This window comes from Haemaphysalis longicornis, unplaced genomic scaffold (assembly GCF_048455015.1).
Source record: "Haemaphysalis longicornis isolate Haplotype H1 unplaced genomic scaffold, Haemaphysalis longicornis Haplotype H1 scaffold_8, whole genome shotgun sequence".
Taxonomy (NCBI): Eukaryota; Metazoa; Arthropoda; class Arachnida; order Ixodida; family Ixodidae; genus Haemaphysalis; species Haemaphysalis longicornis.
The window spans coordinates 3,382,493-3,401,074 of record NW_027526445.1 but is presented as its reverse complement, the minus strand read 5'-3'; the positions used below and the strand labels follow the sequence as shown (position 1 = coordinate 3,401,074).

Genomic DNA, 18,582 nt, shown 5'->3' with positions numbered 1-18,582 from the left:
GTCGGCTGAACCAGTTTTGGCAAGATGACATGGTGTGGATCAGGAAATCTCACCGCTTGGCTGCAGTTCTTAAACCGGGAGAGCATCAACTACACCTGGCGTCATACCGCCCTGCAGACCAAGCAAGCTGCAAAGGAAAATAGTGGATAGGATGGTCACAGGCATTTCAGTGGTATCTTGAGCACCAGCACATGTATCCTCAAGCTGTGATTGTATACCGTCACGGCCGCTTATCTTTTGAAAACCTAATTGTCCTGATGACATCGGTTCAGAAAGACAAAAACGTGAGCTGTGTGCCCACAGATCAGTTTCTCTGAAGAAAAATGAGTGCACCACAACATAATACATTACTATTTTAGGGAGCATTAAAGATGTAGTCATTGGTTGGAGGTTGAAATAAGTACAATGCGTGGGTATTAAAATTCCTTCAAATTATCAACAAATATATTGTGTTGATACCGAGGGTGCCCCAGCCTTGCATCAGTATGTTACCTGTAACGTCCCTTCAAGGAAGTGGCCATAGCCCTTTGCTATTCAACCTCACATTGGTAGGACTCATTGAACCCTCTATATAACTCAATCATTTCATCTGTGCCGATGACGCTTGCTCTCTGGTCATCAGAGCCTCGACGCCCTCAGATGTGGGCATGCATTAGGAAAACTGGGACCCTCATATATGTATACCTGCGTCGCCAAGTCCTTATGGCATCTCTACGGAAAGACAGACTGGTTGCTTCTACTAGCGAAGTGGTCACACGGTAAAGCATTCTCTTCAAAGGTCAACGCATTTCGTAGGCCAAAAGTCATTGCTTTCTTGGTGTTACATGTTAAGTATCTGTATTTATCACGAACCTCTCAAATTTTATCTCTGAAGAAAGGGCTCTCCGCAGTTAGCGAGCTATTCAAGCTTACGGCCGCAAAGGCAAGGACTCTTTGTCTGCTCGATGTTACATCTGTACACTTCACTATTCCGCGGTGTGTTCCACCGAAACCTGCCGGTTATGTTTAGTATGGGCAGAACGAACCTGTGCCCATTCAGGCCACACAAGCCCGGACTCGGCGAACATGACTTGGCCTATCACGTTTCGCCTCAACTGCGGCCACGTCGAATCTGTTTGCATCGCCAGGAAACACCCGATCACAAGATACATTAAAACAACCCGCGTACAATCCAAACTTTACTGTTACTCTTAGCCTACCTCCTTCAACAGCATCTGGGAGTGTCTACGCAGCAGTAACATTGGGCTGTAACAGATGAACGAAGGTATACAGCTTGGGATCGCAAGCACGTCTTTGTCACATAGTTTGGCCGTGACAAAGTCGTACTCTGCGCGTCCTTAAGACTGACTGCAGGGAAGAAAAGGCATCACAGCGAGCCGGCGCATTTCGAACGAATTCATAATAACCCTGCCGAAAAAAAAACTTCGACACAGAAAGAACACAGTGACGAGCGCACTTCTTTCTGTGTCCTAGTTCCTTTATCACAATCTTTATTTTGAATGAAATTCAACTGGCCGGCTGGTGGTGATACTTCATTTTATTTCTAGTTTTTCTGGCTTCCTGTCTTCATGTCACGACGTAGAATCCATTACGCGCTACGGACCTGGTGGCCAATATTGTGTTTTGTGCCTCAAGATCACGTGCTTGACGACTGCGCTGTTCCTTACGGAAGTACAGGCGCTGTGTGGGTAGCTACCACTTAAGTGCGCTAGTTCGCATGTTCTTTCTGTGTGCACGTGAGGTTAATGCTACCTCGATTGTGAAAAGTCCTTTTCTAATTGAGCACAACGTCACTCTCTTTTATTAATGCGAAGCGCAGACGTGTTGGGTGCACTACGAAGTGCATGGCAGTGGTTCTGCGTGAGACGTTAACCAATGTGAACAGCAGAATCTGCCTACTGGCGGGACGTATTTCTTGCAGAGGAAGGGACACACTCAGGCCTACCCTTTTTTCTGCGTTGTTAGTAAAAGGGGGAGCGAGGTAATGGCACGGCCATTTGAAAAAACAATGAACCGGCCTACTTTTCCAGCTGCGCCGCTACAAAAAGAAAAAAGGGTGGGAAAGACGAGGCAATCAAGGGCCAGAGCATAAGGTAAATATACAGGTATCCATACCTAAAAACCCAGATTGCCTCCTATATTAGCTTGGGCTCTGTGCAGTTATGTCGTCTTTTATATTCACTTGGACGCCTGGACTGACGGGATTCTTTTCGTCGCTTCGTTACCGCAGTACTCTTTGAAGTGGCCATGCCACCTACCATGCCACTATAGGCCTCGCAAAGCCATTAATATTGGGCGAAAAACTGCGAGCTTTGTACATTCTTTCAAAGATAAGTCGTCTGAACTTAAAAAAAGGTGATCTTAACAAGAAGCTAAGAATCTGCGAAAAATTAAAATTATATGACGGCTTCAATACATCGCTGTAACTTACGATTCCACATAATTCTTTTTTATTAGAATAAACAAACGACAACAAAGACAAAACTAGGAAACCTGCAGCATGTACTCTTTTACAGATTTTTATCGGCGACTACACCAACGTTGCTCCGTTGTGAACGTCAAGGGTCATATTCAAGATCTTTTTATTTAAATTGTGGGAAGTGGAACGCAGTCAATCGTCCTATTTACTTCAGTATTCTGAATTTCACTCCCAAAACTCTAACTTCACAGAGTTTGTGACAGCTCTCGGCTATAATAAACAAGCACAAAACAAACAAGAGAAGCGTCTATGCACTGTGCTCTCAGCTTAACATCCGTGGCTTGAAGAATATTATAGTATTGAGCATTCTCGGAAATTCAAACCAAGGAGGGATTTCCCTATTTACTTTGATGGATGGGGGTGACAGTTTGAAACAGCTTTGCCGTCAATTGAGTGGAAGGAACTAGTTGGTTGTCCTGCACACTATTATTTTTCTTTCAGATTCCGAACCCAAATGCAGGGGAGCTTGCTGACGGAAGGAGCACTGTGTTCGACACCTGGCTCGCAAACTCACCGTCTTTCAACAATCCTGACACAGAACCAAGGTAGATTATTGCAGCGTAGTTCTAGGCAGATACATTATAGTGCAGTTGCAGCTTTTACGCTCAGAACGACATCGCGAAAAAACAGACTATAGCGCAAAGGTCATTAAGCAATCTCCACTAGCGGTGACCAGGGCTTTCGGTTACCAAAGAAGCAATTGATTATTTCGCTTGTTCATTTTTAGTGGCTATATGTATTACGAGAAAAGTGTGCTGTGGAACGGGGCCAGTATTTCAATCGCTCGCACTTGATTATGTTAAAATACATTATAAAGCTATAGAAAAGTCCGCAGATTAAACTCAAACAAATGGCAGGCGGTGGTGGAGCGAGTTTGGCTAGCATAAGTGTGGCATCTACTGTGGATGACTGCTTTGTGTTATGACATATTCAGTAAGTTTATTTTGCATTGTATTCCAAGAAAATCAAGTTTGTAGCTCTCATGCGTTAAAGGACAAATCCATATGACACACACAGGTGTCTCCTCGCTTTGTGGGTTCTGTATCAGCGCCTCAAAATTCCGCATTGCGGTAAGTACATAAACCAGCACTGTTGAAGTAAAATTAGGAGATAAATATATGACACCAATGCTGTTGACGTGGGCCTCCCATTAGAAAAATTAGCAATCTCTGTGACACCCTAACAGTCTCTGCGACCCCCTTTGTTTTAAAGAGAGTCGTAGAGTGTCTACGAGAATCTTAGAGGCGTCAAAGAGAGTCATTGCAGCAGCGACACCCACTCGATTTTCCTCTTTTTGGAGTGGAATAATCAGTAACGTGTAAGGAACGCTCAAATAAAAGAATAAAAGCCAAAAGTCACCATCAACACATCGGTAACACACAGAAGGAGTATACCGAAATTTCAGTAAGATCTCGTGACCACGTTTGGGACGTTACCTTGGAGGAATCGCCGTAGCCGTCACGACATGGTGATTTGTTTTTTGCGTGGTAAAGTTCATATTTTCTTCTTCATGCGGTTTAATTTAGCCCAGATTGTACAACAGGGCACATACATTTCCGGCTTTCCAGAAAAAAATTTTGCTTCCGGAACGTGTGCGTCAGACATGTGTCCTTTAATAGGCCCCTACTCCTTAAAAACTTCTAATGGAAAACATACGTTGAATCGCTTTGATTATTCTATTTTAAGCCTTTTGATACTACTCATTACATCAGACATTTATGGAATGGCTGTGGATATTGTATTTCATTGGATTAACTTTTCCCATTGCTTGGTGTGACGGGGACAGTGCCATGTTCAAACGCATCCGTTTTTCTTCAGGTTCCTGGACCTTCCATCAGACAGCGACTACGCGCCATTCTTTCACGAACTCGGCATACCTTCTGTGGACGTTCGGTACGCCTGCCGCAACCAGGTAAGCTCCAGGTGCAAGTCACCCAATCAACACTTCTAGAGCAGAACTCGAGTCCCAAGCACTCACTGATGGCATGCATATTGAAATGTTTAAGGCATTGTTAATACGGTGTCAACGAACGAAAATATTTTCTGCCATAGAAAATATTCACGCTGACACAGCCTGACCTTCCTCTGCGGCCATTGAATTCGGATTGAAGTAGATATGTCAAAGCATGCAGAACTAAAAAACGTTGCGTGTTTGAAGGAATGTTTAAACAGGTGCTGAAGTTTTTGAAAATCAACGAACGTATCATTTAGCCTTTGCAGCACAACTCTAATTATTACATCAACGGAAGCCGATTTATTATTATTCTCGTGTTCGTCCGGACACCAGAGATACTAAGAAATGAATTCGATGTAATGAGAAAAAGTGGTAGTAGGGTAAACGGAGTCGTTCGTCAACAGGCAATTGGAACCTTAGCAGTTCGGGAATAACGAAGCATTTAAGTCAGATTGGGAAGCAGATTCATAACCGGATTCATGAGCGCGCAACAAAACCCCTCAGTAACTCAGCCAGCCGTATGTCAGAACGCGTGAGCGAATGCCAATCCTGGTGCAACCGGGACATGTCCTAGCCATGCACCTAGTGCCCCATTTATTTCCTTGTGACTTTATAGTGACACGCCATCAAAAAATCAAATCAGGATAAGGGCATAAATACAGCATCGCCCTTGTCATTATACCGGCCTGGAGCTCATGGTAAAGCAGTAAACTCTGGCGCGTATTCACAGGCTCACTGCATATACACTAACGGAACGTCAAATGAAACTACACCGCCATTTTCACCCACAGCGGCGGGCTTCGCTAAAACAATGAATTCTATGAAGTGGTCGGGAAAGGTATAAGTTACTTGCACTGAAAATACCCACTATTGGAGATTTTTCAGCGTATTTAGTGAAAGTTTGGCCCACAAGGATCTAGTTGTGTCTCTGTGGGTCCATAACTTATATATATTCCATGTCTACTTGTTACGAAAATGTGGAGGTATTCGTGAAGATTTCATCAGTAGCGCATGAAACATACTTTATGTGCAGAAGCTCTTCTGTAATGCCAGTGATTAGCTGGCTTTTGAGACACCACACGACACTGCAAATGAAATCGCGTTATAGTGGCTTCTTTCTACTTTTGTGTTAGCTACACTTCAGTTGAACGGTTTCCCTTTAGGCAAGGCAAGGGAAAAATCTAGAGCAATGCTATTATAGATGTGGCTTTCGTGTTTTTAATTTGAAACGTTCTTAGACGGTAATTCGGGCATTTTCGTGGTACGTTGCTATCATGGCTTGCCTTCTGCTAGATTGGATAGGTTTGTTTCTTTTCGTTTTTTGCAACCGTTTAGACGTGAGGGCTTTCCGAACAACTGAGACTAACGGAATATAGTTTTGGTTATCTCTTAAGTATAATGCTCAGTGAATTAGCACAACGAAGCCTCGTAGGATTCTTGTTTTAACAAAGCACGCGTTAACAAGGGGACTAAAATCTACTTTATAGTGATTTCGGCGGATCTAGTGAAGCGGATGGCATGGCTTTGGGAAGCAGAGGTTTCAAGTTCTTTGCGTTATAACTGCGCATGCTAGCTGTCTGTGTTAGCGAAGGCGATAAATATTTTGGCGGTTATAGAGTCATCTGAGCAGTATCGTCGCGCTGCATTCTAGGCAATGAGATTATGAGCTAGGCAATGAGGCTTATATAGGCAATGAGCTTATCGGCCGTTTCACCGTTTTGGAATGTGACGATTCAATGGAATTGTTGCAGTATGAATCGGCACATTCCAAAACGGTGAAACGGGTGATAGCTACCCAGTGCATCGCGTCAGCTGATAAAAGATCATGCTCACACGAAGTGCACGAAAGCTTTAACGCACAGATTGCCAGATTAAAGGAGGCACGATTCCCCAATTCGGTGGTGTCAGCAGTGGTCGAGTGCTGGAGGGGGTGCTAAAGAAAATGAAAGCCGAGAATACCAATCGTGAACCTGAAATGAAACGCGAGCATAAAAAAACGTGAAGTTGTGCATTATGTACATAGAGCGTCCCACAATTTCAAGAAGGTCATGAAACGGTATGGCGTTCAGGTGGCATTTTCTGCCCCGGTCAAGCTAAGCGGGATGTGCTCGCGCATTGGCAAAAGTCGTGCCGGACTGAGAGGCTGCGGAAAAAAGCACACCCGTGCATACGTTGATTGTTGCACGGGGGTAATTTATCAAATACCGCTGACGTGTGGCAAGGATTACGTGGGCCAAACGGTAAGATGCGTTAATGTGAGATTGCGGGAACATGAATTATCAATACAGAACTTCGCGAGCGGGCATCTCCCCACTCAGTGCTCGGCATGCACGTCCAAGCCGTGTGAGCCACTCTGGAAGGAGGTGAAGGTCCTGTGTCAGTGCCGTGATAGCCGGCCAAGGAGATACGCGAAGCATATTAGATAAAAAAGCTGGGTCATGAGTGCGTCAGCAAAACGTAAATCTGGTTGCACAATAGTGAGATGAATCTTATTGATGACCGGAGTTAAGGTGTTTGAGTTGTTGATATTTATTATCATTATGCGAAGTACTATTCGTTTTTGTATTGCGCATACGCACTGGCGGTGTTTCCGGATGTACTTATATGTGACTTTGGTGTAATAAAAGTTAGTTGCAAGTCTGCGCCTGTCCTGTGTCCCCTCCCTCTCTGTGGCCGCCCAAAATCGCGCAGTTATTTACTTTACGTTGAAATTTGTACTTCGCAGCATGATATAAACTTGCACACACAACCGTTAAACGCCAAGAACAGTGTAATCCATTGCCATTAATAAAAAAGAACATTGTTTTGAGTGCAGGCGCATTTTATTTTTGTTTTCTCTCGTTTCAGAGTTTCGATTCCTGCCTCCCTCTCTACCACACCATCTATGAGACAGAAATGGCATACAAGCTGGTTGATAAGGAATTCAAGGTGAATATAAAATCTCCTTCACGAGCGTAATATTGGTATCGTCACCCATGGCGGCAAGTCTCTGCGCAACCAAATACATCATTAGTTTTCACTCTTTGACATTCTCGCAAGTGCTGCAATTACTCACAAAAGTTTCAGAATTGGACAACTTGGTGAGCTAAATAGAACAAATATCGTCCATACTACGACCATGTTCAAACAATTCAAATTTGCTATTGTATAAAAATGTAGCAACATTGTGAGGTTGAAGTAATTCCGTTTAAATGTCGCTGATGACTGCCTTTAATACTCAGAAGACACAATACTGGAAGTATACCCGACGCGGTAGATCAGTGGCTAAGGCGTTGCGCTGCTGAGCATAGGGTCGAGGCTTGGACACCCGGCTGCGGCGGCCGCTCTTCTGATGGAGGCGAAAATCAAAAACGCCTGTGTGTTCGAGATGTCGGCGCACGTTAAAGATCCCCAGTTGTCAAAATTATTCTGTAGCTCTCCACTGCGGCGTGTCTCATCGCCTCTGAAGCGTCGGCGAGTTAAGTCCTACAATCAATCAAACAATAATGTAAGTATATAGATCATGGTTTTTACATATCATGTCCTGATTTTGTTTTCGTCGGCTTGAAAAATTTACGTTAGAAAGGGAACTCCAACATAAGAACGCTTTGCTCTGCTGTCACCAATTTTTCGGTTTATATTCATTGATGTCGTCTCCCCTCGTATCTGTCGAGACACTGCTGCCTGTTCGGGTATACTGGTAAGGTAGGAAAGTGGTGTTTATTCGACGATGTCGATGTTTCACCTGTCGAGTGGGTGAGGCTCGAGGAGACTCTGGGTAACAATTAGCTTACAATTCAGATAGAGATAGGTGCCGCAATATTGTCACGAAGACAAGGACGATGCAGTTGTGTTGAATGAGAAACACGTTTACTGGAGCGAACTTGTGCTCCCCTAACAACGCAAAAGAATACAGAGGTGGCGAAGCAGCGGTCAACAAAGTGACTTGCACAGGCGAGTGTCGTCGAATCGAATGCCCCGGCGTCCGCACTGCAGGCTTTTTATCTTTTGGCGCGCGTGGTTCTCGAAACGTCGATTCGCATCGAGAACATAGTAGATCCAAGAAGATTATTCTGGGCTGTTCACGTTAGATCGGAATGCTCTCCCTATCACAACAGATAACACATGCGGCACAGAAAGAAAGAATTGAACACGCGCTTCCCTTGGCGCAGAGATAACACAGACCGGCGCAGCCGGGCGGTAAAAGCAAAACACAAATAAACAAACCCAATGTATGGTTCGCGGCATTACCCCCCTCTCTAAGAGTGAATCGACCCGATGCTAACATAAGCGACAGTCCGAACAAATGAAAATAAAAGTTCGTCATCGTCCGTAGAAAGGTTTTAAGCGAACCACGTGGACGACTTCAGGCCGCGTGCGTCGTCGTGATGTGCCGGAGTCACCATCGGGGATCACTTCGTAGGTAAGTTGGCCAACACGTCGTAGAATCTGGTAGGGTCCGAAATACCGTCGCAGGAGCTTCTCACTGAGTCCGCGTCGTCGGATGGGAGTCCAAACCCACACACGATCCCCTGGTTGGTACTCGGCGTCTCGGCGTCGGAGGTTGTAGGTTGTAGCGGCCCGCATCCACCAGCTGCTGGTCCGTTATACGAACTCGAGCGAGCTGGCGGGCCTCCTCCGCACGTTGAAGATATCCCTGGACGTCGGCGTTGAGGTCGTCGTCTTCTACGTGCGGAAGCATGGCGTCGAGCATCGTAGTCGGCCTTCTACCGTAGACAAGCTCGAACGGCGTCAGCTGTGTCGTCTCCTGGATAGCCGTGTTGTACGCAAACGTGACATACGGGAGCACTTCGTCCCAAGTCTTATGTTCAACGTCAACGTACATTGACAGCATATCTGCGATTGTCTTGTTCAGACGTTCTGTTAGTCCGTTCGTTTGGGGGTGGTAGGGTGATGTGATCGTCGGCGATCCTGACAGCAGCACGGTGATCGGGGTTCGGCTGCGGCGTCGTGGAGTGATTGGAGGAAAATGTTATCGACTTGGTCTGCAGATCAATTATTGCGCCGTTGTCCGTCAAAAAGTCCATTCCGAGAATCACGTCGCGGGAGCAGTTAGGCAGAACGACGAACGCGGCAGGGTACGTTGTGCCGTCTATGGTGACGCGCGATGTGCACGTTCCACTTGGCGTCACGAGGTGGCCTCCTGCTGTGCGTATGTGCGGACCGTCCCATCTGGTCATAACTTTCTTCAGTTTAGACGCAAATGGTCCGCTCATTACCGAATAGTCAGCTCCCGTGTCTACGAGGGCGACTACGTCAAAGCCGTCGATGGACACCTTGACGTCAGATGCAGTCTTCCTCGAGTTCCGGGTTCGTCGGGGCGTCGTATCTCTGCTTGTATGTGTTGATGGTCGGGCACTGTGCATCGTCGTTGTCGTCGTCTTCTCAACGGACGTCTCGGTCAGATCGGGTACGCGTCGCGCCGTGTAGCTGTCGTCGTGTTCGGGAGTCTCGTCAGGGTTAGGTCGGGTCGTCGGGATGAGGGCATGTCGTGAATCACTGTCTTCAGCGCGCCCTTGCGTCGTTGGAGGGTTTCTAGTTTTTCGCCGTAGAGCAACTTCACCTCCAGAAGTTGCCGCCTTTAGTTTCCCCCGCGTGGGCTGGGGGACCTTCCACGTGAGAAGTCAGCAGTGCTGCGGCGGTTTGGTGACTGAGACGGGTAGGGCGACGGTGAACGGTTGAAGCGGGCTGGTCCTCGGTTGGTGTTGGAGAGGTATTCTTCGATCTCAGCAGGGCGCTGGCCGTATCGGGGGCGTGGGGCGTCGACGGAGAACCCTCGCAAACCGAGCCTCTTGTAGGGACAGCGACGGTAGATGTGGTCGGCCTCTCCGCAGTGGTAGCACAGCGGGCGATTATCGGGCGTTCGCCACACGTCGGTCTTCCTTGGCGTCTGGTATTGGTCTACAGGGCGTCGGGCGGGCGGCGTTGGACGGCGGTATGGCTCAGCCTCTTGACGACGGGTTGGAGCAGGGCGGGGTTGACGAACAGCCGAGGAGTAGGTCATGGCTTGTGGTTCGCGGGGCGCTTCCGACGGCGTAGAAGTTCCCAGTGCGTTTTGGACTTCTTCTCGGATTACGTCGGTCAGGGAAGCCACTTGAGGTTGCGGCGTCGTTAGAAAAAGCTTCCGAAGCTCCTCCCTGACCACTGCTCGGATGGTCTCTCGCAATGTATCGGAGCTTCCATTTGCAGCACCGATGGTATCCGAGAACAGCGCGTTGACAGGGCGGTCGTACTGCCTCGTTCGAATTTCTAGCGTCTTCTCCATCGCGGCCGCCTCAGACGCGAATTCGGCCACTGTCTTCGGAGGGTTACGGACTAGACAAGCAAAAAGCTCTTGCTTCACTCCTCGCATTAGAAACCTGAGCTTCTTTTCCTCGGTCATTTCAGGGTCCGCACGACGAAAAAGTCGCTTCATCTCTTCAACGAAAATCACGACTCCTTCGTTGGGGTGCTGCGTTCGAGTTTCAAGCAAAAGCGCAGCACCCCAACGAAGGAGTCGTGATTGATGATCGCGCAAGCTTGATGATCGCCGTCTACTGTGAGGATGCTGCTTCTGACATCGACGCTATCGTAGAGAGTGATCGAAGGTTGCTTCTCGACCGCGGTGTCTCCGTCGCAAGAGGCATTGCGCACTTTAAGCAACGCCAATCTCACGTTTTGGTCACTAATTTCACCGAAGAGTACCAGCATTTAAACAAGGGAGCTGCAATTGCGTTCCTCGAAGAAACGCAAGAAGCAAGTGATGTGATCGCAGTCGCCGACTTTGAACGCACACCCGTAGAAACATTCAAGCTCCCGCAGCCATTCGACGTGAATCCGGCGCTACCGCAAGAACAACGGAAAAAATTATTGGCTTTGCTGCGTCGCTATAGCGAATGTTTTTCGTCGAGCGCAAAACTACGTCAGACCCCTCTAGCGAAGCACCGAATAATAACCGAAGATGGAGCCCGACCTACCCGACAGTCACCGTACCGCGTCTCTTCACACGAACGGGAAGCCATCCGGACTCAAGTCGACGACATGCTGAGCGATGACATTATACAGCCATCGAAAAGCCCCTGGGCTGCGCCCGTCGTACTCGTAAAGAAAAAAGACGGCACATTAAGGTTTTGCGTTGACTACCGGCGACTGAACAAAATCACGAAAAAGGACGTGTACCCCCTCCCCCGAATCGACGACGCCCTCGACCACCTCTGCCACGCGAAGTACTTCTCATCGATGGACCTGAAGACCGGCTACTGGCAAATTGAAGTGGACGAGAGAGACCGAGAGAAGACTGCATTTATAACCCCAGACGGCCTATACGAGTTCAAGGTGATGCCGTTTGGGCTGTACCCAGCACCTCCACCAGATGTCACGAAGACAAGGACGATGCAGTTGTGTTGAATGAGAAACACGTTTACTGGAGCGAACTTGTGCTCCCCTAACAACTCAAAAGAATACAGAGGTGGCGAAGCAGCGGTCAACAAAGTGACTTGCACAGGCGAGTGTCGTCGAATCGAATGCCCCGGCGTCCGCACTGCAGGCTTTTTATCTTTTGGCGCACGTGGTTCTCGAAACGTCGATTCGCATCGAGAACATAGTAGATCCAAGAAGATTATTCTGGGCTATTCACGTTAGATCGGAATGCTCTCCCTATCACAACAGATAACACATGCGGCACAGAAAGAAAGAATGGAACACGCGCTTCCCTTGGCGCAGAGATAACACAGACCGGCGCAGCCGGGCGGTAAAAGCAAAACACAAATAAACAAACCCAATGTATGGTTCGCGGCATTATGTCGATCAAGCTAAGAAAAGCAAAGTTCACAGACTTTGTCGCTTTCGCAAGATTTCATACCGAGAGTATGGAGGACGACTAAGAAGGATGGACCCAGTCGATGGTAAGCAAGGTCTACAAACGCACAAAAGGATGTCAACTAAACACGGGAAATCTGGGAGCGTACTAACATCTTTCCAACCTAAGTTTCCTCGCCGCGTCCTCCCCCGGAAAGGGAAGAAGCAGAAGGGGATTAGAAAATTCAAGAAGTGGATTGCCACTTGTCAAAACAGACGGAAGAATTTTCGGAAAAGCTCAATCGACAGAACTGGAGCGTGGCATGCAACCGCCTCAAAAGAACTCTGTCAAGCGTAGCCACTCGACCATCTCGAAATCCCTGATCGCGAATACAGAGGCCACGACCATCGTTGGTCCTAACATCAGGCTCGTGATGCATAAGTTTCGAGGTACAGAATATGATGTCGCCAAGCAGTAAAAAAAATGTTTGTGCGCATGCAGTCAGCAGTATCGCCATCGTTTACCTGGAGTGCGCAGGTACATACAATGAAGAGTTGGACAGCCCATTCTGTGAGCAGAAATGGACGCAAATTTCAACGTGTTAACGAGAAATGCAAACCCTGGACGGAATAAATTAACTTCTAGACCCCTGACACCTGGTCGATGGAGTGGGAGAGTACCCACACGAGAGAATAATTGAAAGTTGGGATATCGGTATACTACCGAAGACATTGTGGGAGCATGCCGACGTCAGCGTGATTTCCAGGCTGAAGAGCCTCTAATCCTGCGGAACCTAGGCCAACTTCCGGTCACGGCGTGCCCCGGCAAGCTTTATGAGCACCGAGCGCTCAGAGGAATATTCGTGATACCACCGAGCGGCTACCCCGCCCTCTCCAAATGACTCATTCATTTCAATGAGCGCTCACACTGTCAATACCCTACCCTCACTTATAGCAGAATCATTGATGAATAGTGGTCCTGCACGAGCAGTCCAAAGCTGCGCGTCTACTACCCATGACATCCTAGCCAGGCCAACCATTTTGTGTTGCGTGACGAGAACGGCTTCATTTGAAGACTCCAGCATATATGCCATTCGGTGAAAACACAAAGTGGACTCTGCTCCACTTACGAAAAACGCTTTCACTCTTTGCTTCGTGTCTTGGCGCCTCGCAGAAGATTGGCCTTCCGCTTATGCTTTGTTTTCATGAAATTTCTTTTAAAGTAGCCATCGGATGCGTTTGTTAATGCGAAAAAAAGGAAGCCCACCAATAGCCGCTAACTCTCTCCAAAGACGCAATACGGGCGGACGAAGAATGCTATGAGCGGGACAGAGAGAAAAATCTTTTAAGTAAGTTTCATGGTTACGTGACGGCCATAGAACAAGATATGTTGTCTGAGGTACCTTGTGACCGTTATACTAAGCAGTGTATGCGATCGTTTACAGCTTTCTTAAATCATTAAACTTTTGAAAAAAAAACGTGCGAAAATTGTTGCAAGTCCTTTGGAGGCATGCACCGTGAATGCGGATGCCTATACTCTTGGTAAGAGATACCATCTTGTTGCTGCATACCACAACAGAATCTCTCCTGCCGCCCCACAATCGTTATTGGCACAGGGGCCCAAGCTTTCCCTTCCGAATCCTACGTACGTGCACAGGCAATGTTAGCGAGAATGACCTGAATGTCCATTTTGGATTCGAGCACGGGAGCAATCCAGCCGTAGAATGGGTTGAAGTGCGTGCGGCTTGCAGAAAACGCAGGGATGGCTAGCCCCGGGTCCGAGAACCTCCAAGTTCTCCAAATGCAGGCATATTACCGACTACTTTAGTGCGAGGAGCACAAAAGATGTGAATGCCTGTCTTATTGGCTGGAAGTGCAGTAGTGGGACTCTACCACCCTGCCGTGGCCCCGGGAACGACACCGAGACAATCGGAAAGAAACGTGACTACATTCTCACGGTTCTGACGCGTACAGGTGCAGGCAGGCACATTTCAGCGACCCATCATGGCGCATACCCTGGTTCGTGCGCCCTACGCCAAACTCACACGTTCTTTTCTCATACGACCCCCCTTCTCCACTTGTGCGCATGGTGCAAATAAGTACCGTCGACACGCGGTACGCGCCACTGCGTCGCGTTGGTTACCACAGGAACCCCTAATTGATAATGAACGAATACTCAGGAATGCCGACCGAAAGCAAGTGGCTTACTCCTCACAAAACAGCTCAGGGAGGCACCAAGTGTCTTTACGACTAATAACGCTGCTTGACAGGGGCTCAAAGGTTTCAAACGAACCATGTCCGCGGGGCTTATCCCCTCTTGCTGATATCGCCCCAATATTACAGAGTATATTTATTTCAATAATGAATGCTTCGAAAACGCTGTTGGTTGCACAGTGAGCATATGGTAAAGTCAGCTCACAGTTTGTCAGTCTGAGTTAAAGACGTTACACTCGCCCGAAACCATCCATTGCGTAGTGGGACGGAGGTGATCCAGCTGATGGACAAACAGACCATCCGGACTGGGATTTGTTTTGAAGGGCCGATGTTGAAGATCGCATCAACAAACTGTCCCAGCTCGATGCGCCTACTTTGCTCTTCCTTTATCAAACCGCAGCGCACTGGTTCTTCAGCATCTCTCGTTCACCGCGCAAATCGTGCTTTGCGCTCGAACCGTCGAAGTGTAGCAATTGTTCGCTGCAGCTGCGGAATTGGCTTCCTGTCGCGCCTTTCGTTGGTCGACAGTATGAAACTTTCGTCAACATCATTGCTATGCCTTCCAGAGGCCACCGACACTGGCGGCGGACTCAATTCTTTAGTCGCACAAGCATTCGCAAAAATCCCAAGACCGGTCAAGCCGGTGGTAGCAGACGCGCCACGATTCTAGTTCAGAAACAATCCTCCACCGCTAGAACGGCCTTCCAAACCCTGTTTCTTTTTTTGAATTGATTTTCAAACTACTTCACTACTGTCCTCTCCAGAAACTGGACACGTTCTTGATTCTAAAGTGTTCTGCAGCCTTTTGTTCTTGAACAACTTAAAATAACTTCCCCAACCACCTGCCTCACAATAAAAGCATCTCGTTGGCGACAACCTTCTTCGCACCCGTAGCAGCAAAGTAAACTCCCAAAAACTAGCAATAAAATACTTTAAAATATTTCTCCCAGACTATTTTAGTACCATAAAAGATACTGCTATGCGGGACTGTGGAAAGTGCTGACAAAACCATGCTCCAGCCAACTTGTTGCGCAAACTACCCACCCATGTACAGTACTGTCACGAGGTCTTCATTATCAGTTCCTAACACTTTCTCATGTTTTCCCGCATCCTACGCAGGTTCCCTAGTATCCGCCGTGGAAAGCTTTTCCAAAGCCGCTGATTCTGTCGAGAAGGAGATGCGGGAAAAGAAGAACAATGGGTAGGCGACCAGTTTCTCCTAATTGAACTTTCTTTCACTTGAGGATATATATTGTATAATGTTGCTTTTATTTCAACATGCATCAGACTATATTTTTGTGAAAAAAAAAGCTGATCGCTTCAGATTACCTTTCCCGAGAGTTGGGCAATATTAACGCGACTACAACAGCGATGACACTAGATATCACAGTGGCAATGAAATCAACTATTGTGGCTGGCGGCTAACGAGCCAGCGAAGCACCCTGGCAGGAACAGCATTTTTTGGCAATGCAGCCAACGGTGCGGAGCCAGAACACCCTATATAAGGGGGCAGGTGTGTATACAGTCGACTCCCGTTACTACTGAAATAAGAAACACAATACTTTAAATTATTTAAGCCTCCAATGAAACAAAAGAATCAAGAGCCCCATTTTTACTAGTTCGCAACACTGCTTCGGTTTTGATACCGTTCAGAATCTCGACTTTCTTCGCCAAGTCGAGCGTCCGACACGAGGTGCCCTGATAGTTGTAACTTATGGCGGAAATTGAAGCATGCAGCGTCTCCACCAATAAAACTGCTCAAACGGGGTGCTGCGGCACACGGAAGGTTGAGAACCGCAAAAGAGGGGTGTCCGCACGCTTCTGCAAGGCTCACCTGATGTACTGCTTCATAAACTGTGTGCTGCCTCAATTGCAATGCGCCGACGTTATACCAAGTATGGTGTTGTTTTTGTCACTTAAAATAGCGAGCTTTATCAAGAAATGTCGCCCAACTGAAAGCTTCTTACTTGCAGTTACTTCCAAGTAACCTAAATAAATGAATGTAAGTTTGAGTCTAAAAGCTTTTTTTTAATTTATTGCAGGTAAACCATTGGAACCAAGGCATCAATTGGAATTGAAAAAAAGTATAAAGCCACCTAAAATTATACATATCCAGCTGTAGCTTTCCTTAAAAATCGCTCTGTTTGCATTCTACGTTTGCGATTTTTTCCATATTTCTTTTGCGTAATGGTGTAGTTTGTTAGTAGGCTGTTCTAATCATTTTTACCGAATGTTAACAATCGTTTGTGGCTGCTTTCAGTTCTCTAAGAATGATTGCTTATTCACGTCATGCGACGAGTAGTGATGAGTAGTTCTTCGTTACGTCACCACTCTTGACCGGCAGAGAAACTACATGTCAAAAATTGCAACCAACGGTTGCCAAAACAGACCAGGCTACTGTTGAGCAACTTCTAAGCACACGCGAGATGATTATTTGTTGTTCAAGCGTACCAACCAGTGTAGCATTCGTGGGGGTGATCGAGTTTAAGTGGGAAGTCCTGCCCTTAATTTGGCGGTACTTCGGAGATGACATATCCCCGTGCGCTTTCAGTACCTGGGAACCATCTCGGAAGTTCGCAAGCAGAAGCGGTACGTACACATGGCAACTTCACCAGAAACTCTGGTTATTCAAAGGCCCCCAAGCACAGGAGAGGAGGATGATGACCTTTTATTAGATTGTAGGATAGTACTCAGTCAGCATTTCGTGGGAGGCCTGCTTAGTCCCAAAGCATTGATCCTTTGCTAACGGGCGGGCACTGTCCACCTGTCCAGTCTGGTATTGCGGGCGCAAGCTAGACCCAGGAAAGAGAACGCACGCCCGCGTTCTTCGCACCTTCTCACTAAGCGGCACTTTTAAATAAAAATGGTACTTTACTGTAGACTACTTCTTTTCGTTCTAAATATTCCTGTCTTCGCCTATACCGCACAGAGGTGCACGGTATGGCATAGACATCCCCCTTCTATTATGTTTTTCCGCAGCGAGCGGAGCCTATGGCAGGAGACGCCGATATTCCCGCATGCGGGGTAGTCGCGGTTTAACGCACTGAACCACAAACCTCACGGGACGCCAAAATTGTATCAACTGCGTATCTGCCACGCGGAAACTGAGACAGACACCAATTTATCGGGAGCTGCTTTGGAGCAGTAACACAAAGCTGTAGCTCCGTACCTTCAGCTTTCAATTTATTGCCACTGAACAATGTATGCCAGTATAAATAGGTCATAATACAGGAGACGTGAAAAAGTGCCCAGACTTCAAATTGGATTTTTTTTTCCCTCAGTTTTTTCGGATACTCATGGCTGCTTGGGTAATATGTTTCTCTTGGAGGACAAACAGAGGGACTTTGTTTATTCTTTAACAAAAGTCGTGTCAAGGCCGTTGTTTATTTTTTTTTAAATTCGTGTCAACGCCGTTATATTTGTCTCTCTGCAATGCGGATGGCACCGGAAGAAACGTCATGTCATTCGATTTAGGATTGCCGGTATAAAGATGATAGTCTTTCTTGGGCTACTTAAACCCATAAATTATTGTCTGTCTGAATGTGTGTTTGTCTGTGACTCGATTCTGCCACCCGGCCGAAGTGAAACGAAGTCGGCGAAATATTCTTATATACTCACAGCCAAATCTAAATATCTAAGTTCAATTTATATGTTCATACTTCTCAATATTGCCGAACAAGAACAAGATGTTACGCCAATATAAGACCGAAAATTCATACACAGGGGATTTTTACAGTGTTCGTTTATAAAAAAAATTATGTATGCTTGATTTTTGTGGAATGAAATGCTATAATCGACTGCAAAAAAAAAATACCACTGTCGCCTGCTGTCGCCCGCGCCACTATAGCAACTGGCGTATTTAAAAAAAATCAAGCGGGAACAGATACGAAAGGTCCCACTAGATAGGTTCCACGTTCTGGTTGGAACGCACGTGGACTAGGGCAATGCGGTTCCATGAAAGTTGAAGTAGGATGCCTAGATTCCCGCGCGTCTCCGTCGTATGGCAAGGCACCCGGCCTGGAGCAGTGAAACGTTGTAAATTTAAACTGACTTGAGCAAACCTTTGGTGTGTTTACGTTGGGAGGAGGGCGACGCCAGAGGAACAACATGAAAGGAGAGCGGAAAAGCGAAGGGCGGCATTTACTTCGCAAATGTGGAC

At 47.0% G+C, this 18,582-nt stretch overlaps 1 protein-coding gene across 1 annotated transcript in view; it reads left to right on the top strand.

Moving 5' to 3' along the window:
* LOC144149832 (N-acetylated-alpha-linked acidic dipeptidase 2-like) overlaps positions 1-18,582 on the top strand; it is a 380,783-nt gene that overhangs the window by 356,140 nt on the left and 6,061 nt on the right. The window contains exon 18 of the mRNA XM_077681511.1: positions 15,543-15,624. Within this exon, the coding sequence (XP_077537637.1) occupies positions 15,543-15,624 (82 nt within the window). The remainder of the gene's footprint in view (positions 1-15,542; positions 15,625-18,582) is intronic.